We start from the raw sequence: 17,782 nt of genomic DNA, 5'->3' as shown, positions 1-17,782 counted from the left end.
ACTAGGCATTTGTAGGTAGCTACTGCGTTCTTTAGCCCGAAGGGCATTACATTATAACAATATGTTTCATACTTGGTGATAAACGAAGTCTTTTCTTGGTCTTTCGGGTTCATTTGAATTTAATTGTACTCGGATAGGCAACGACAAAACTAAGGATCTCGTGGCCGGCCGTGGCGTCGATCATGCGATCGATGTTAGGCAGTGGAAAAGAATCTTTGGGACATGCCTTGTTTAGATCCTTATAATCCACACACATTCTAAGTTTGTTCACTTTTTTAGGAACTACGACTACATTAGCTAACCATTCGGGATACTTCACCTCCTAAATGGACCCTATTTTGAGAAGTTTAGTTACCTCGTCCTTTATAAATGCGTGCTTTACCTCGGACTGGGGCCTTCTCTTTTGTTTCACCGATCTGACTTTTGGGTCCAGGCTTAGTCGATGTGTTGTTATTTCTGGCCAGATCCCTGTTATGTCTAAGTGGGACCAAGCAAAACAATCTATGTTATCAATAAGAAAGTGAATAAGCTTTTTTCTGAGTTCGGGGGTTAACCCCATTCCCAGGTATACCTTCCGCTTGGGCAGGTGCTCGATCAATATAACCTGTTCCAACTCTTTGACCGTTGATTTGGTAGCGTCGGAATTTTCGGGAACAATAAAATTCGAGGGGTCAAAAAATCTTCCTCTTCCTCTTCCATTTCCTGCTTCTCCGATTCGGTCGAGGTTGGTGGCGGTGATTTCTATTTGGCTTCCTGTTTACCCTTGATGCCCGATCCTTCCGATGTTGATAGCGCCGCAATCGGTATTACCTCATCGACCGCGAACATTTCTTTTGCAGAATGCTGGTCCCCGTACACCATTTTTACCCCGTCCGACGTCGGGAATTTCATCATTTGGTGGAGAGTCGAAGGGACTGCACTCATGTTGTGGATCCAAGGCCTCCCGAGTAGGGCGTTGTACCGCATGTCGCCCTCGATTACGTGAAACCTGGTATTTTGGATAGTTCAAGCCACGTTCACCGGTAGGATAATCTCTCTTTTAGTTATTTCACTGGCCATATTGAAACCGTTCAAGACCCGAGCTGCGGGCACGATCTGATCTTGTAGGCCGAGTTGCTCTACGACCCTCGATCGGATGATATTTGCCGAGCTACCTAGATCCACTAAAACACGCTTAACTTGAACTTTATTTAATAAGATAGAAATTACCAGAGCGTCGTTGGAGGCTGAGAAATTCCTTCTGCCTCCTCGTCGTTGAATGATACGGTGCCTTCTGGCACATAGTCTCGGGTCCGTTTCTCCCTAGTAATTGATACCTTAGTGCGTCTGAACACGGGCTCTTGCGGAATATCGACCCCTCCGACGATCATATGAATTACATGCTGCGGCTCCTCCTGCTCATTTTCTTTTTGGCGTCCCTTTCCCTGAAATGATTCTTGACTCGATCACTTAGGAATTCTCAAAGGTGGCCCTCGTTGAATAAACGGGCTACCTCCTCTCTCAATTGCCTGCAATCCTCGGTCCTATGACCATGCGTGCCATAATATTTACACATCAGACTGGGGTTCCTTTGGAAAGGATCGGTCTGTATGGGCCTAGGCCATCTGGTGTCTTTGATTCTTCCAATTGCTGCTATAAAGCCTGACATATCGACACTAAAATTATACTCCGATAATCGAGGTGCCTCTGTGGGGTCGGCGTACTTATCAAAACCATTTTTGCTCATGAGTCCCTGCGAATTCTGTCCTCGATCGCTTCTCCGATCGTTCAGGGCGGAATTGCGTCCCGGACCACTGTTCCTGCGATCTGAGGTGTACGATTGATATGAATCTTTGTTCGATCTTGGCTCTCTGTCGATGTCCCTCTGATTTTTGGCGGCTGACCTGTTCGGGTGCAGTGAACCGGAAGGAGCTCCTAATTGGTCATCCTCGACCCTGATCTTCGATTGGTACCGAATGTGTACATCTGCCCAAGTTACAACCGGATATTCTATCAGATTTTGCTTCAGCTGACATGATGCTATCGAACTTTGTTCATTCAATCCCTGAGTGAAAGCTTGAACGGCCCAATCATCTGTGACGGTGGCAACTCCATGCGTTCCATTTGAAATCGGGATACAAACTCCCTCAACATTTCATTATCCCTTTGTCTTACTTTGAAAAGGTCCGATTTCCTTATCGCAACCTTTATGGCTCCGGCATGTGCCTTTCCGAAAGAGTCTTCCAACATGGCAAACGAGTCAATGGAATTTGGTGGTAAATTGTGGTACCAAATCATTGCTCCCTTCGATAGGGTTTCCCCGAACTTCTTCAATAAAACAGATTTGATCTCATCATCTTCCAAATCGTTACCTTGATGGCGCATGTGTAGCAGGTGACATGCTCGTTGGGATCGGTGGTCCCATTGTATTTAGGTATGTCCGGCATACGAAACTTCTTTGGAATGGGTTTCCGAGCCGCACTCGAAGGGAACGGCTTTTGTACAAATTTCTTTGAATCCATCCCTTTCAAGATTGGTGGTGCCCCCTGTATCTAATCAACTCGGGAGTTGTACGTTTCCACTTTTGTATCATTAGCTTCGATTTTCTTCTCTCTGACTTAATTCTTTTGGTGAGCTCCTCGAGCATTTTCATTATTGCAGGATCAGTCCCCGATTCATTACCATTCGACCTCTCTGGCACTGGCTCGGTACGACGAGTGATTTCTGGCTCGACCTAACTCTGAGTTCTATGTTAATTTTGTAACTAAGCAATAGCGGCCTGCTGAGCCTGTAGCATCTCGAGTATCACTTGGAGACTAACTCCTCCGTCTCCTCTGCCCTGTGTACCTTGGCCACCAGATTGGTCTTCTCTACGTACACTCCCTTCGGGGACCGCGCCTAGGTCCTCATTTAAAGCAGCGTGCGAACTGACATCGACTGGATTGGCAACCGGTTCTCCCCCGAGATTAGCTTGTGGCACCCCGGCTCCTGGAGAAATTACATTGTCGTTTTCCCCATGAAACCCGAGACCACCTTTACCATGTGTGGGTGCATTTTGTAAGTTTGACATATTTTATCCTGAGAGCAAAGATACTTGACAAGAACAAGCGTAAAATAATGTGTGTTATCAGAATCAGCACCGAACAATCACTGTTATCTTTAGCCCCACTCTGGGCGCCAAACTGTTTACCCTCATATTCGGATAGCAATTAAACTTATATTGTGGTTTTAAGGATATGTGATTTTGTCCAATACCAATTGATAAGAAAGAAAATACATGTATAACTTAGAGAATAAAATAAATCAAACCAGTATGCTAGCCAGGTCTCGACCTTGATTCGAGGTAGTCTCGAGGTGGAACAATAAAAACAGTAAAAGTTAAAGCAACTCTGATGAACCAGTAAGTGAAATAGCAGGAAAGTAACGAATGTATATATTCTTATCAGTGAATCATGATGCTTACAAATAAATAGGATCTCTCTTTATATAATAGAGGAGTCCTAAATAAGGTACACTTCTAATTATAGTAGGAAACCATATTAACATCTAATTAACCGCCGTGGATTGACCCATTTCGAGATTCACGCCACGATCCTCCAGATATCTCGCCTTTCCCATTATCAAGCTATACCGATGTCATTCGGAGTCTGTCTCTCTCTGGCCGCGATTGACGTCGACCTTGGTCCGAAAAGAGGCTTCGATTCCGAGCTCGACGTCCTAGCTCCTTAACGCGACATCCCCACCTCGACCAAAGAATAAAATCGGGTAGCTCCGATTTCTACCGTATACACAAATCAATATATATAGAGAGACGGAGCCGGAATTTTAATTTTATGAGTTCTAAATTTTAACGATAATTTTAAGTGTTAGTAACTGAATTTTAAATTTAGTATTTGTACATGTTCAATAATTTTTTAAGTAAAAATATATTGTTTGAGTAAAATTTATTGGGTTTGGAACCCATTTCGTGACTTCTAGCTCCACCCCTAGCCCCTGGGTATATTTATTTACTTACATAGTTTTGTATATAAATACAGTTGATATATAGCTCTTGAGCTAATAAAGCTGAAAAAACAATGCAACTGCTTTAACTTCAGCTCAAGTAACTAACTTCCTAACGAAGTTTGTAACCGCCCCTAACTACTCAACTTACCATTCACTGCTATTAAAACTGAATTTAAGCTTGCAGCAATTCGAATAATTTACCCAGATAGTTAATATAGTATATAGTACTATTAAACACAAAATAGTTCATATATTAATATTTTGCCTCCAAAAATAACTACAATTTCCTTCTCTCTAGTTCAGTTATATAACTCAAACAAGTAAAGATCTTTACGCATTTTTCAACATTGAAAAAGAAAATGAAGAGGATAAGCAGAGGAAAGAAGTTTACCCAGTAAAAATGGTACGGATTATGAGATTTTCATGCATTTTCGCTGTTGCAATGTTAATCATCATCTTTTCACCATTTCAATCATCTCAGTTCTCGTATCATAAAGCTTCCGTGTTCCGCAATGCACCTGATTGCAGCTTTAGTACTGATAGAACAAAATTTGAGAAAATTGAATATTCAAAATTTGTTCATGTAGCGATGACTCTTGATAATCAGTATCTACGTGGATCAATTGCAGCCGTTCATTCAATTCTACGCCATTGTAGATGTCCAGAGAATGTATTTTTCCACTTTTTAGTCTCAGATACGAATCTCAAAACTGCAATTCAGTACATTTTTCCTGAATTGAAATTCAATGTATATTACTTTGATTCGAAAAGAGTAAAAACCTTGATTTCAACTTCCGTACGAGAAGCACTTAAACATCCTCTCAATTATGCGAGAAATTACTTAGCTGACCTTCTAGAACCTTCGATTCACAGAGTTATATACTTAGATTCGGATATAATTGTAATTGATGATATTTTCAAGCTGTGGAGCACAAACTTGAGGGAAAAGGCAATCGGAGCGCCGGAATATTGTCACGCTAACTTCACGACGTATTTCACGGCGAGGTTCTGGTCGGACGGGAGATTTTCCAGCGTATTCGCCGGACGGAAAAGGAAGCCGTGTTACTTTGATACAGGTGTTATGGTTATGGATTTAGTGAAATGGAGGCGGGTCGGGTACACGAAACGGATCGAGAAATGGATGGATATCCAGAAGACGAATCGGGTCTATGAGCTCGGATCTTTGCCGCCGTTTCTACTGGTTTTTGCTGGTGACGTGGCGCATGTTGACCATAGATGGAACCAGCACGGTTTGGGCGGTGATAATGTGAAGGGAAGCTGCCGGAAACCGTACCCTGGTCCGACGAGTCTGCTTCATTGGAGCGGGTCGGGTAAGCCGTGGGTCAGGTTCGACTCGAAGAATGCTTGTGCTATTGATTTTGTATGGGCATCCTATGATTTGTATAAACATGAGACGTGAATATGGACAGAATTGTAAAAATCATATGCTTGAAATAAAAGAAAAATATTGGCAATGTTTGAGTTCAATTTTATCGTGGTGACATTTGTACTTGTTCAGAAGGTATATTTAGGGGATTTTTACGTACCTATACATTATTGGAAACTTTATTACCCTTCCTACTCAAGTTTCAATTTAATTACCTTCTATATACAAATTTACCAATTATATACACTTTAGGAATTAAATAAGTATCCCTTTATATTAGAAATCAATTATTTCTCATCCTTATTCTCTCTCTCATGTGCGCGCTCTCTCTCTCTCTCTCCTGTGCTCTCTCTCTATCTCTCAATCCCTAATTTCAGTAATGCAGAGCAAAGGAAAAGAGAGCAGCAATTCCACCATTGACAGCCATTATACACTTATTTAGTGGGCGTCTGGACATAAGAATTGTAAATTCTGAAAAAAAGTGAAATTTTTTTTCAAGTGAAAATGGTATTTAAAAATTAGAGTTGCGTTTGGACATAAATATAATTTTGAGTTGTTTTTGAATTCTTGTGAGTGATCTGAGTGAATTTTGAAAAACAGTTTTTTGGAGTTTTTCAAATTTTCAAAAAATTCCAAAATTCATGTGAAGATTAAATTTTATGGCCAAACACTAATTTGAAAAAAGTGAAAAAAATTTTACGGCTAAACAGGCTCTTGGTTACTTCACAACTTGCAACACGCATAACTTTTGCAACGCTTATTTGGTGAATTGAGCCGATTAATTTGGATTTATATGGCGTAAGATCCATTTAAAAGGGAAGCGCGCTTAAACCAAAAATTTCTAATTAAGAACGAAGGGTTCCCTTTCTCATCTCTTGTACTACTAATAAATCTATTTTAAGCCAAGTGTCTTCTTTATAAGGGCAAGACACTATTTCAACTTTCAAGTATTCAATTTTAAAGCTGATTAATAGTCTGGTTTTCATTTTTGTTTCAACTTCCAAATAGTTTAAACTGAGTGAAAAACTTTTTATATTTGCTTCCTGATCTGATTCTTCCTTGTAGGGAGTTCATAATCCAAATACAATCTTTGGGTGCTTATATCTTTATGTGTTAGTTAATCTAAGCTCCTCCAAAGTAGGAGCGGAGCTACAATAGACGAAGGATAGTTAATTGAATACCTTTTTACTTAAAAATTAAATGTATAAGTTAAATGATAGTTTTTTACATATATTTTAAGTCATAAAAACTCTAGTGAAATTCCTGATTTCGCCTAGCTCCCTCGGCCAAAGGAAAAGACTTTCCCTAATTACTCTTAAGTTTCTTGTGGTATCGTACTATAAGCCAGTAGAGAATTTGTGTAAAATTACTCTCTTTTAAAAGGAGAAGAAGTAACAGAAATGATGTCACTTTAAGGTTTTAAACTTTTTACATGCCGGATACGTCTATACCACTTGCGGAAGGAATCTCTTGCAGAACATTTCCCTTTCACAAAACCTAATTGTTGGCTATAGTGGTGGGCGTCAGGCAGTTCGGTTTGGATTATAAAAATTTCACTTTGATTTTCCTGAAATTACAAATCAAATCAAACTAAATAAGATCGGTTTGATTTCATTTTTAGAATTTGATTCTAATTAATCTTAATGGTTATTTCCAATTTACTATAAGACCCTATAAGTTGAGCCATTAATCAACAGTTAAATTAATACTATTGATAGCAAAGGATTGCGAAGTACAGATTCCATATTCCAGATTTTGATGGAATTATAATTATAGGATAGATCAAGGTAGGCATTGGAAAAGGGATTTAAACGTCATGGCAATTGCACTCAGATAAAGATTGAGTTATGCGTCAAATCGGAGCAATAAAGACTGAGTTATGAAATCAGCAAACGCAGCATGACTGAGTATAGATCTTAAATCAAAACAGTGAGTGGATAATAAAAAAAAAAGGCCCCTAAGGGTCCAAACAGCTTTGGCACAAGGCCCAAATATGGCATTCAGCCCAATTTATAGAAAGTTTTTCTAAATCACATAAGTATCATATAATTTCAGTCTAATACGCAACTTTATAGTTGCTACGAGACGGACCAAGTCACAATCCCCAACGGTGCATGCCAACACGCCCGTCACCTAGCATGTGCGTCACCTCAAAGTAGTAAAAAAATGTAAAATCCGGGATTTCATACCCTCAGGACTAGATTTACAATCATTACTTACCTCAAACCGGTCAAATCCTTATTTCGCGACGCCCTTGCATCTGGAGTCGGCCCCCAAACGCCCCGAATCTAACCAAAAGCAATAAAACGCAATCAATATAGGCCAAGGGACCAATTCCATACGAAAAACTATCAATTTAGACCAAAACCCTGAAATTCACCCAAACCCGGTCCCCCAGGCCCACGTCTCGGAATCCGACAAAAATCACAAAACTAGAAACTCCTTTCACTAACAAGTCTATCCATACCAAATTCATCAAAATCCGACATCAAATGGTCCCTCAAATCCTCAAATTAAACTCTCCAATTTCCAAGCCCTAACCCCTCAATTTCATCCCTAAATTCTACCAGTTTCATGCTTAAACAACTGAAAATTACCATAATCACAAGTATTAAGCTCAAGTAACTTACATCAATGAGTATCCACTTGATTCCCTCTTTAAAACCCTCCAAAATGCTCCAAGTCCGAATGAAAATGGCGGAAAATAACACAAATTTTGCGAAGGGTTCAATATATACCTTCTGCACAGGTATTTCCGCACCTGCAGCCCTATGCTCGCACCTGCGCAACCGCTTCTGCGGTCTAGACACTCGCACCTGCGGTTTTCACTTAACCGCCTAGAACCGCTTCTGCGGTCAACTATCCGCACCTGCGGTCTCGCAGGTGCGCTCCACCTTCCGCACCTGTGGTCTTGCCTCAGCTTCCCAATTCTCCGCATCTGCGGTCCAATCTTGCTTCTGCGAATCTCGCACTTGCGGTCCACACTCCGCAGGTGCGGTTAAGCCACCTGAAGGAAATCTTCAGCATTTCCTCAAATCCCATCCTTGATCCGTCAACCACCCGAAATCAACCCGAGGCTCTCGGGACCTCTACCAAACATACCAACAAGTCACATATCAATATTCAAACTTAGTCGAACCTTCGGAACACTCAAAACAATATCAAAACACTAAATCACCCTCAGATTCAAGCCTAAGAACTTCTAAACTTCCGAATTCCGCAAACGATGCCGAAACCTATCAAACCTCGTCCGAATAACCTGATTTTGCACACACGTCACAAATGACACTACGGACCTACTCCAATTTCCCGAATTCCATTCCGACCCCGATAACAAAATTTTCACTACCGACCGAGAATCGCCAAATTTCTAATTTCGCCAATTCAACCCCAATTCTACCATGGACCTCCAAATCACATTTGGGACGCGCTTCCAAGTCCAAAATCATCTAATGAAGCTAACTGAATCATCAGAAATCACATCAGAGATCGTTTACACATAAGTCAACATCTGGTTGACTTTTCCAACTTAAACCTCTAAATAGGAGACTAAGTGTCTCATTTCACACCAAAATCACTCTGGCCCCGAACCAACCAACACGATACCGTGAAATACAGTTGAGGAACACATAAAGAAGCAGAAATGGGGGAAACGAGGCTATAACTCATGAAACGACCGGCCCTGCTTCTCCTCAAAAACATTATTTTGTACTTCTAAAAGTTTGGCCAAACACTTCAACTTTGAAAAAAAAAAAAACTTTTTTTTTCTATTCAAAAAATGCTTTTAGCTCGGAGAAACTGGCCAAATATGCTATAAATATTTAAGGTTCAAATTCTTGAAAATAAGTAGAGCGCATTTTGAGACTTCCTAACTAGAATCCGAATTAGTCGGACACCAAAATATAAGATACCAAAAGAGAAGTATTTATTGATTCTTACATAATAATCCCACATTTTCTTGTCGAAATAATTATGGTTGGCACATAATCTCAGTGCCAAATTTTGTAGCAGCAGCAGCAGAAGCATCGCGATTAACCAACTGTCCCTGTGCAATAACCATAGATCTATAAATCTCCACAATCATCTTCTCATCATACTCTTTGAATTGCCTCATTCCGAATCCACTAACTCCATAATCACCTGTTAATCCACCAAATCCACCGCTGCTCATAACCCTTGAATTAGCAATCTTTAACATCATGTTCACATACGCATCACGCATATTCACAAGCAATTTCTTCAGCGAAAATCGTTTCAGTTTCAGATTCAGTTTCAGCCTTGGCCTCAGATTTATCTTCCAGAACCTTCTCTTCTTCTCTGTGGATAAATATTCGACCCGGTTCTTCCTTCTCCGACCCGCTCCGCTTAGCCTCTCGTACCCTTTCCTCTTCCTCCTCCAGTAACCCTTTAATCCACTGTATAAATTCTTTGATACTGATAATCCCTCCATTTTTCTTCTCCCTCTTTTTTTGTTGTTTTTTTTTTTGGATAGAAAATGGGATTTACTGAATGCGTACAGCAAAAGAGTATTGGATTTTGGTTTATAATAAAGGGGAGTTGGAAGGTAGTGAGGAGAAAAATGGGGAATCTTTAATTGTAGGGATAGGCATTTGGTTTGGCTGTTACCTGTATTTTTCACGAGACATTTATTGTTTTGTCTTCTATGAGAAGATAGTGACTGTCACCATAATTCGATTGTTACTTTAACTAAGGTTCATTATGGTCCTTAATGATAATCCTAGTTAGATTACAATTGTTTCATGGATTTAAATTATACTTGTTGACAAATTAAGAAAATTATTAATACTTCCTGTTTATATTATTAGTCTTTTAATGCGTTTATACTCTCCATAATGAAAAATATTCGATAGTTATAATCATCAAAATATTTGTATACTACTCTTTTCGTTTATTTTTGTTGGGTTTAAGCTTGAGTAGCTTAAAATAAAGGATGAATGTAAAATGGAGGGAAAATGAAATATTTGCATTTTCATCCTTGGCAAGGGACATTGTCCCATATAGGAGGAAGAAAAGACTTTTGATGGGTATATATACATTGCTCTTCTTCTAGCTCTTAAAGAGTTAAGAAGAAGACAAGCCTCGCGCCGTCGTCGTCGCTTGCTCGGCTTCGGCTTCGGATTTGGTCAACGATTGATTGATTAATCTTGTTGGACAAAATTTCTTTAATTATTTAATAAAATATTAATTAAATTAGCCAAATATCCAACCCGAACCGAATCCGTGCACGACCCGATTCACTTTCTTCCCGAAATTTTATTTAAATTTTCCTCCCGTTTTGAAGTGACTGTTCTGAAGAGTTGTGAACTTTCAGAAACAGTACTTCCATTGGCTATAAATTCCGTTTGATTCCTCAGATTTTTCCTTATGAAATTTTCTGATCTTCTTCTTATTCTGCACAAATCTATTCCAGTGTGATTTACAACCATTAAATGGTTCGCAGTTCATCAGAGTTTTCGGTACCAATACGCTGGTGAATTAAGTCGTTCTATCCTGGAAGGATAATTGTAATACGGATTGGATAGCAATTTTTACTTGTCCATAATAGACTTTACACCCCCTTTATGAAATAGTAAATAAAGTACATATTTTAGCATAGTACCCCTAATAATGTACGCATTTCAAAAAGTGAGAAATAATTTAGGAAATAAATTTTTGATGTAAAGGTAAAATAGGGGGATATGTATCTCTAGATTTGCTAAAATGAACAAATAAAAAACAAAAACTTTTTAAGTATAGTGGACGATTAATAAATATTGTATAGTTAATGAATGTTCCACTAATTGGACATGGGTGAAAAAAAAGAACTAAAAATATCCTAAAATATCAAATATTTTTGAATAAATTTAATTTATCAAAATAATTAGCATTTGGCACCGGAGTGAGATACATTGATACAATTTGACTAGTTGTAACATGTTACATTTTCTAAGAGTTCAAAAAACCAATAGCTCTTCTTCCAATATCCTAAACTTGCTCTATAGAAAGTCATCTTATTATAGATAGGCAAAATACAATATTGGCAGGTCGCTCAAATTAATTGTATTTGTTAGTTGAAAAGTATATATATATATATATATATATATATATATATATATATATATATATATATATATATATATATATATAGAGAGAGAGAGAGAGAGAGAGAGTAGAAATTCTATCGGCTATTTTTCTTGGAACAGTTAAAGATATATATATTTATCTACTAGTTTTAGTGTACGTGTGTTGCACGTGTCTGTAGTGTCTATCAATTAAAAATACATACATTAACGTTAAAATAAAATACAATATTTGTTTAAATGATAAAAATAATTTTTTGCATAGTAATTATATTAAATGCCTTTTGAATATGTACAGATAATGAATTTAGTTAAATTAGTTATACATTATTATGTAATTATACATATCTTATAATATAATTTCAAATATGCTAAATTGTATCTCACCTAATATCTCTTTATGAATACAATTTGGCTTCTAGTAATTCGTCCTTATTTCTTTAAATTTGCACTTAACCAATTTAATTCGTAATACTATAATTAAATTTTATTTTATATTCTAATTTCTTGTATCGCCGATGGTCTTTTTCTGAAAAATAATTTATGTACTCTAAGATCTGTTTAAACTTGAAAAATATTTTTACCTTGATGAATTTGGAAAGGAATAAAATTTGATTATTTTTCTAGTTAGTTAATCAAATCCAGGGAAAAAAGGCCAATTCAAATACTTAATTATCTTTTAATCAATAATAAAATTAATTTATTTTGAGGATTTAAACTACTAATATTAGCTCATATAATAAAATAAATATTTAATTATGACTATAATTTTATCCACAAAATTCTTTTGTCAAATGATAATGAATCGGACTTTTGCACTTTATGTTTGTCATTGCGTTAGTAAATGACTTTTGTCAGTCACTTTACTCGCTCTTTCTCTTGCTATTATGAAATATTTCGTAATTATTTTTTCTACTAATGTTTTAAAATCTATACTAATATTTATATTTAAGCAACTTATTGATCGAAGAATAAAACTAATAGCCAATGGATCAATCGCATAGAATACTCATAGCATTTATAGGTTATATTTTCATTTGAATAAAGGACAAAGCAAATTACTTCCTCTATTTTATTTTATTTTTTTACATCATAATTGTTCACCTAATATTTAGCATGATTATATAATTATTTGGGATAAAAACGTTCAATTGTTAAAATTCATATATAAGGTAAAAATATAAATATTTTGTGTTATTTAGTTATAGTTTAATACATTCATATAAGATAAAACTTTAATAATTTTAAAGTCCTAGATATAAGGACCTCTTACTTAATTCAAATAAGGAAAGATATAATAAGTAATAGATCTTATTTAATTTCAAACTCCTAAATATTAGCTAGAAGATAATCAAATGACTATTTTGTCTAGTGTGAACTCTATTTTAAAGGGGTAAAAAAGGCGAACGACATTTCGTTAAGGACCTTCGTGCTTTTAATATAGTATATAGAAGATTATATAATTTTGTCGGTGACTTGCAAGTAGGTAGATCAGAATAATGTGATTTGCAACTAAATATTTCAACGACATATCTTTATCTTGAAGCATAGATAAAATATTAAATGTTGGGTCTTACTTTTGATTCCTTTAATTAATTTCTGAATCTCTCCCTAACTACTTCTGTGGTCACCAATTGAAAAAACATTTATTGTGCAATTGAACTCTTCAAGTTTATCATCAACGTATTATATATACATTTTATTTGTGAGGTTTATTTAGATTAGAAGCACAAAATACGCTTCATCTTGTATGACTCTTCTTTTGTCTTATCAGTTATTATTGTTATAGCGTGTAACTATCTCATTTAAAAGCTTAAGCAGTTAGAAAGAGTACATTTTAATTTACTTAATTATGTTTTCAACAGCTACATTGACGCCCTTGTACCCGCAACTGATGTTTATTTCACTTTCTTGAGTTTTAGTATGGCTTTGGATTTTAGGACCTTTGAATTAAAATATTCAAATCTAGATAATAGTACATAAAATTTTTGACAACAAGATCTAAGATAATGTAATACAATCACATGATTGACATCTCGTTAACTTAAAATATTTTTTCTCATTATAAATAAATATTACTAACAAATGTTTCATGTGAAGCTAGAGGCATTATGTTTTGAAAGAATTCTATAGCTATGAACTTCAATTACGAAAATAAGAAAGGCAACACTGCCATTTTGCATTTTTAATTTCTATTTTATAAGTCAACAAATAAAAATTTTTCTCATAAATTCCCATTTACCTTGGATATGAGACTGTACTAACTTATCTTATGTTTTAAGTTCTATCTTATAATAAGTCATGCACGCAAGAAGTAAACTTTCTTTTTTATGAATTGCACAAATTTGAAAATTAAAATAGTTACTACAAAGTCTTGTAAAATGTAATACAGAGTACCTGAAAATAGGGCGGAAGGACGTTAGGGTATGAATTTGATGCCGTCAATGTGGTTTTCTTCTTTGCAAGAGTCTTTTGTTAAGTATCTTTTTTCAGTGTGGTCCTTTTTTTTTTTGGATGAGGAAAGTGATTTGTTGCAGTTACTTACTCTTAAAAATGGAAGGTTTAAATTCAAAAAAAAAAAATTTGGCGGAGTGGACATAGAAGGAATGGGAGGAAAATATGCAGTGATTCGGAGGCCTACTAATGTCATGATCCGGAATTCCCACTTTCGGGATCGTGATGGCGCCTAACATTTCACTTGCTAGGCAAGTCACGTTAGAGGATTCTTAAGTCAACTTCAATCAATTTCAACAACAGAAACAATTAAGCTAAACAGAAGCTAAAACTGATTTGCGGAATAACATATAACCCATAATATTTGATACATTTAGGATCTGGAGTCACAACTCACGAGCTACTACGATTTACTACCAATAGAGTCTGAAAGAAAATACATTGTTCTAAAAGAAAAGAAACATTAAAATAATAAGACTAGGAAGAGACTCCAGGGTCTGCGGACACCAGCAAATCTACCTTGGGTCTCCTATGTCACGACCCCAAATACCCCGGTCGTGATGGCGCCTATCACAGTACTAGGCAAGCCAAACCAACATTTCCAACATCGAATAAAATCATTTTCTAAAAGCAATTAAGTCTCAAATTCTTCTTATGAAATATATAAACTATCAGAAATAAGCGGAAAACCCGTACAAAATATTCTAACACAGCCCGAATCCGGTGTCACTAGTCATGAGCCTCTAAGTACAACCCAACAATGTCTGAATAATACATAATAAGTCTAAACATAACAAAATACTAAGATAGGAAGGAGGAAGGCAGGGCTGCGAACGCCGTGCAACTACCTTGCGACCTCCGGATACGACTCTGAGAGTGCTAGAAGCTCTCACTCTGATGCTCGAGCACCTGGATCTGCACACAAGGTGCAGGGAGTAACGTGAGTACGCCAAATCAGTAAGTAACTAAATCAAATATAGTCTGAGTGCAGTGACGAGCATTTAAAAATCATATATAAGAAATTTCAACAGAAATATCAAGTCAAATCTGCAGTTCAACAATCAGCAATCTCATAAAACTCCTGTTTCAATTGAAATCCTTTTTAAAGGCATTTATTCAACATTTTTCAACAGAGGTTCAGTATAAAGGAAGAGCGAAAACAGCAAAATGTCATAAACAAGCCCCTCGGGCAAGGTATCACTCATAAGTATAGCCTCTCGGGCAAGCCTCTCAGTCACTTGTGACTCAGCTCTCGTCAATTAGTACTCACACTCAGCACTCCGGCTCAATAGATATCTCATAATAATAATAATAATACATCGTGTTAGGGCAATTGGGGCACTCTGAAAGCCACCGCGACTTTAGGTATTGTAGGCGCATTAAGGTTGAGGAGGTCGTGAGTGCGATGGGTAAGATGTGTCGGGGCAAAGCGACCGGACCATACGAGATTCCAGTAGAGTTTTGGAGATATGCGGGTGGAGCAGGCTTGGAGTGGCTGACTGGGTTGTTTAATGTTATCTTCAGGACAAAGAGGATGCCTGATGAGTGGCAGTGGAGTACAATGGTTCCGGTGTACAAGAACAAAGGTGATATAAAGAATTGTAACAACTATAGGGGTATCAAGCTACTAAGTCGTACCATGAAAGTTTGGGAGAGGGTGGTGGAAGGGAGGATAAGGAGAGAGGTGTTATGCCGGGTCGTTCTACTACGGAAGCTATCCACCTTATCAGGAGGTTGGTGGAACAATACAGGGATAAGAAGAGGAATTTGCATATGGTGTTTATTGACCTAGAGAAGGCGTATGACAAGGTCCCCAGGGACGTCCTTTGGAGATGTCTAGAGGTGAAAGGGGTGCCGGTGCCTTACATTAGGGCGATAAAGGATATGTATGATGGAGCTATGACTTAGGTTAGGACTATGAGAGGTGACTCAGAGCCTTTTCCGGTGGTGGGGTTACACCAAGGATCTGCGCTCAGCCCGTTCTTATTTGCCCTGGCGATGGACGCACTGACACACCATATCCAAGGAGAGGTGCCATGGTGTATGTTGTTCGCTGATGATATAGTTCTGATTAATGAGACACAAGGCGGCGTTAATGGGAGACTGGAGGTATGGAGGCAGGCCGTGGAGTCTAAAGGTTTCAAGTTGAGTAGGACTAAGACGGAATATGTGGCATGTAAGTTCAGCGAAGTGACGGGGGAAGCGGATGTGGAAGTCAGGTTTGACTCACAGGTCGTCCTCAAGAGAGAAAGTTTTAAGTACTTAGGTTCAATTATCCAGGGAGATGGGGAGATAGACGGGGATCTTACGCACCGTATTGGGGTGGGGTGGATGAAATGGAGGTTAGCATCGGGAGTCTTGTGTGACAAGAATGTGCCACCGAAACTTAAAGGTAAGTTCTATAGAGCGGTGGTTAGACCGGCCATGTTGTATGGGGCTGAGTGTTGGCCAGTCAAGAAGTCAGATATCCAGAAGATGAAAGTTGCAGAAATGAGGATGTTGAGGTGGATGTGTGGACACACTAGGCTGGATAAGATTAGGAATGAAGATATTTGGAAGAGGGTGGGCGTGGCTCCGGTGGACGACAAGATGCGGGAAGCGCAGCTTAGATGGTTCGGACACGTACAGAGGAGAAGCCTAGATGCGCCGGTTAGGATGTGTGAGCGGTTGGCTTTGGCAGGTACGAGAAGAGGTAGAGGGCGGCCTAAGAAGTATTGGGTCGAAGTGATCAGACAGGACATGGCGCGGCTCCAGATTTCCGAGGACATGGCTCTAGATAGGAAGGTGTGGAGGTCGAGCATTAGGGTTGTAGGTTAAGGGTTGTAGGTCAAGGGGTAGTCGGGCGGTCGTTTTATGTTGTGTTTCACACTTTTGTATAATATTTATGGTACTGCTTTTCCATTTATTTGTTGTCTCTCACGTTGTTGATATTACTTTTACGGGTTTTGTTGTCACAGATCTATTGTCTCTGAGCCGAGGGTCTCCCGGAAACAGCCTCTCTATCCCCTCCGGGGTAGGGGTAAGGTGTGCGTACACATTACCCTCCCCAGATCTCACTGGGTAGGATTCTACTGGGTTGCTGTTGTTGTTGTTGTTGCTGCGGCGTGCAGTCCGATCCGTAATATATAGTCGACTACGCTCACTGGGAGTGTACAGACTACGGAGGGGCTCCTATAGCCCAAGCGTCATATCGCTGCGGCGCGCAGCCCGACCCAATACATATCGCTGCGGCGTGCAGCCCGATCCATAATGTATATATAATCCTCACCATTAGGTCATCAACCTCTCTCAGTCATTAACCTCACGGCCTCTCGGGCATATCGGTGAAAATCAGGGAACTCAGCCCAAGCAGTTTTTCATATATTAAGAAGTATAGTAATGAAACCGTTTTTTTTAAACAATAAATAGGTAAAACATGACTGAGGATATGCTTTCAAATCAAATAGAGTGAGGAAAGTAGCAAAAATACCCCTAAGGGTCTAAACAGGTCGGCACAAGGCCCCAAACACGGCGTACAACCCAAAATATAATATACATCTCTAAAATACGGAATATCATAAGATTTCAAATCAAATACGCGGCTTAATAGCCGCTACGGGACGGACCAGGTCACAATCCCTACCGGTGCACGCCCACACGCTCGTCACCCAGCATGTGCGTCACCTCATTTGTCAAAACAATACGAAATACCGGGGTTTCATACCCTCAGGTCTAGATTTACAATGGTTACTTACCTCAAACCGGATAAAATACTACTCCGCGACGCCCTTGCCCCTCGACTCGGCCTCAACTCACGTCGAATCTACCCAAAATCAGAATTATAACATCAATATATGCTAAGGGAGCGAACCCCCTGCGAAAATAATCAATTAACATC

At 38.4% G+C, this 17,782-nt stretch overlaps 2 protein-coding genes across 2 annotated transcripts; one reads left to right on the top strand and one right to left on the bottom strand.

Moving 5' to 3' along the window:
- Positions 1–3,411: 3,411 nt before the first annotated feature.
- Positions 3,412–5,472, top strand: LOC109217122 (probable galacturonosyltransferase-like 7). Its single transcript, XM_019381353.1, has one exon. It carries the CDS (start codon positions 4,385–4,387, stop codon positions 5,402–5,404), a length of 1,020 nt encoding a protein of 339 aa, XP_019236898.1. The 5' UTR covers positions 3,412–4,384; the 3' UTR covers positions 5,405–5,472.
- Positions 5,473–7,556: 2,084 nt separating this feature from the next.
- LOC109217121 lies at positions 7,557–10,007 on the bottom strand. The gene is made up of 2 exons (XM_019381352.1): positions 9,311–10,007; positions 7,557–7,659 (listed from the first exon to the last, which is right to left on the bottom strand). The coding sequence occupies exon 1, from the start codon at positions 9,819–9,821 to the stop codon at positions 9,342–9,344; it is 480 nt and encodes a 159-aa protein (XP_019236897.1). The 5' UTR covers positions 9,822–10,007; the 3' UTR covers positions 7,557–7,659; positions 9,311–9,341.
- Between the last annotated feature and the right edge of the window lie 7,775 nt (positions 10,008–17,782).

Source organism: Nicotiana attenuata, unplaced genomic scaffold (genome assembly GCF_001879085.1).
Source record: "Nicotiana attenuata strain UT unplaced genomic scaffold, NIATTr2, whole genome shotgun sequence".
In the NCBI taxonomy this organism is placed as follows: Eukaryota; Viridiplantae; Streptophyta; class Magnoliopsida; order Solanales; family Solanaceae; genus Nicotiana; species Nicotiana attenuata.
Note: the sequence above shows the minus strand (reverse complement) of the source record. Positions and strands in the feature narration are given on the sequence as shown.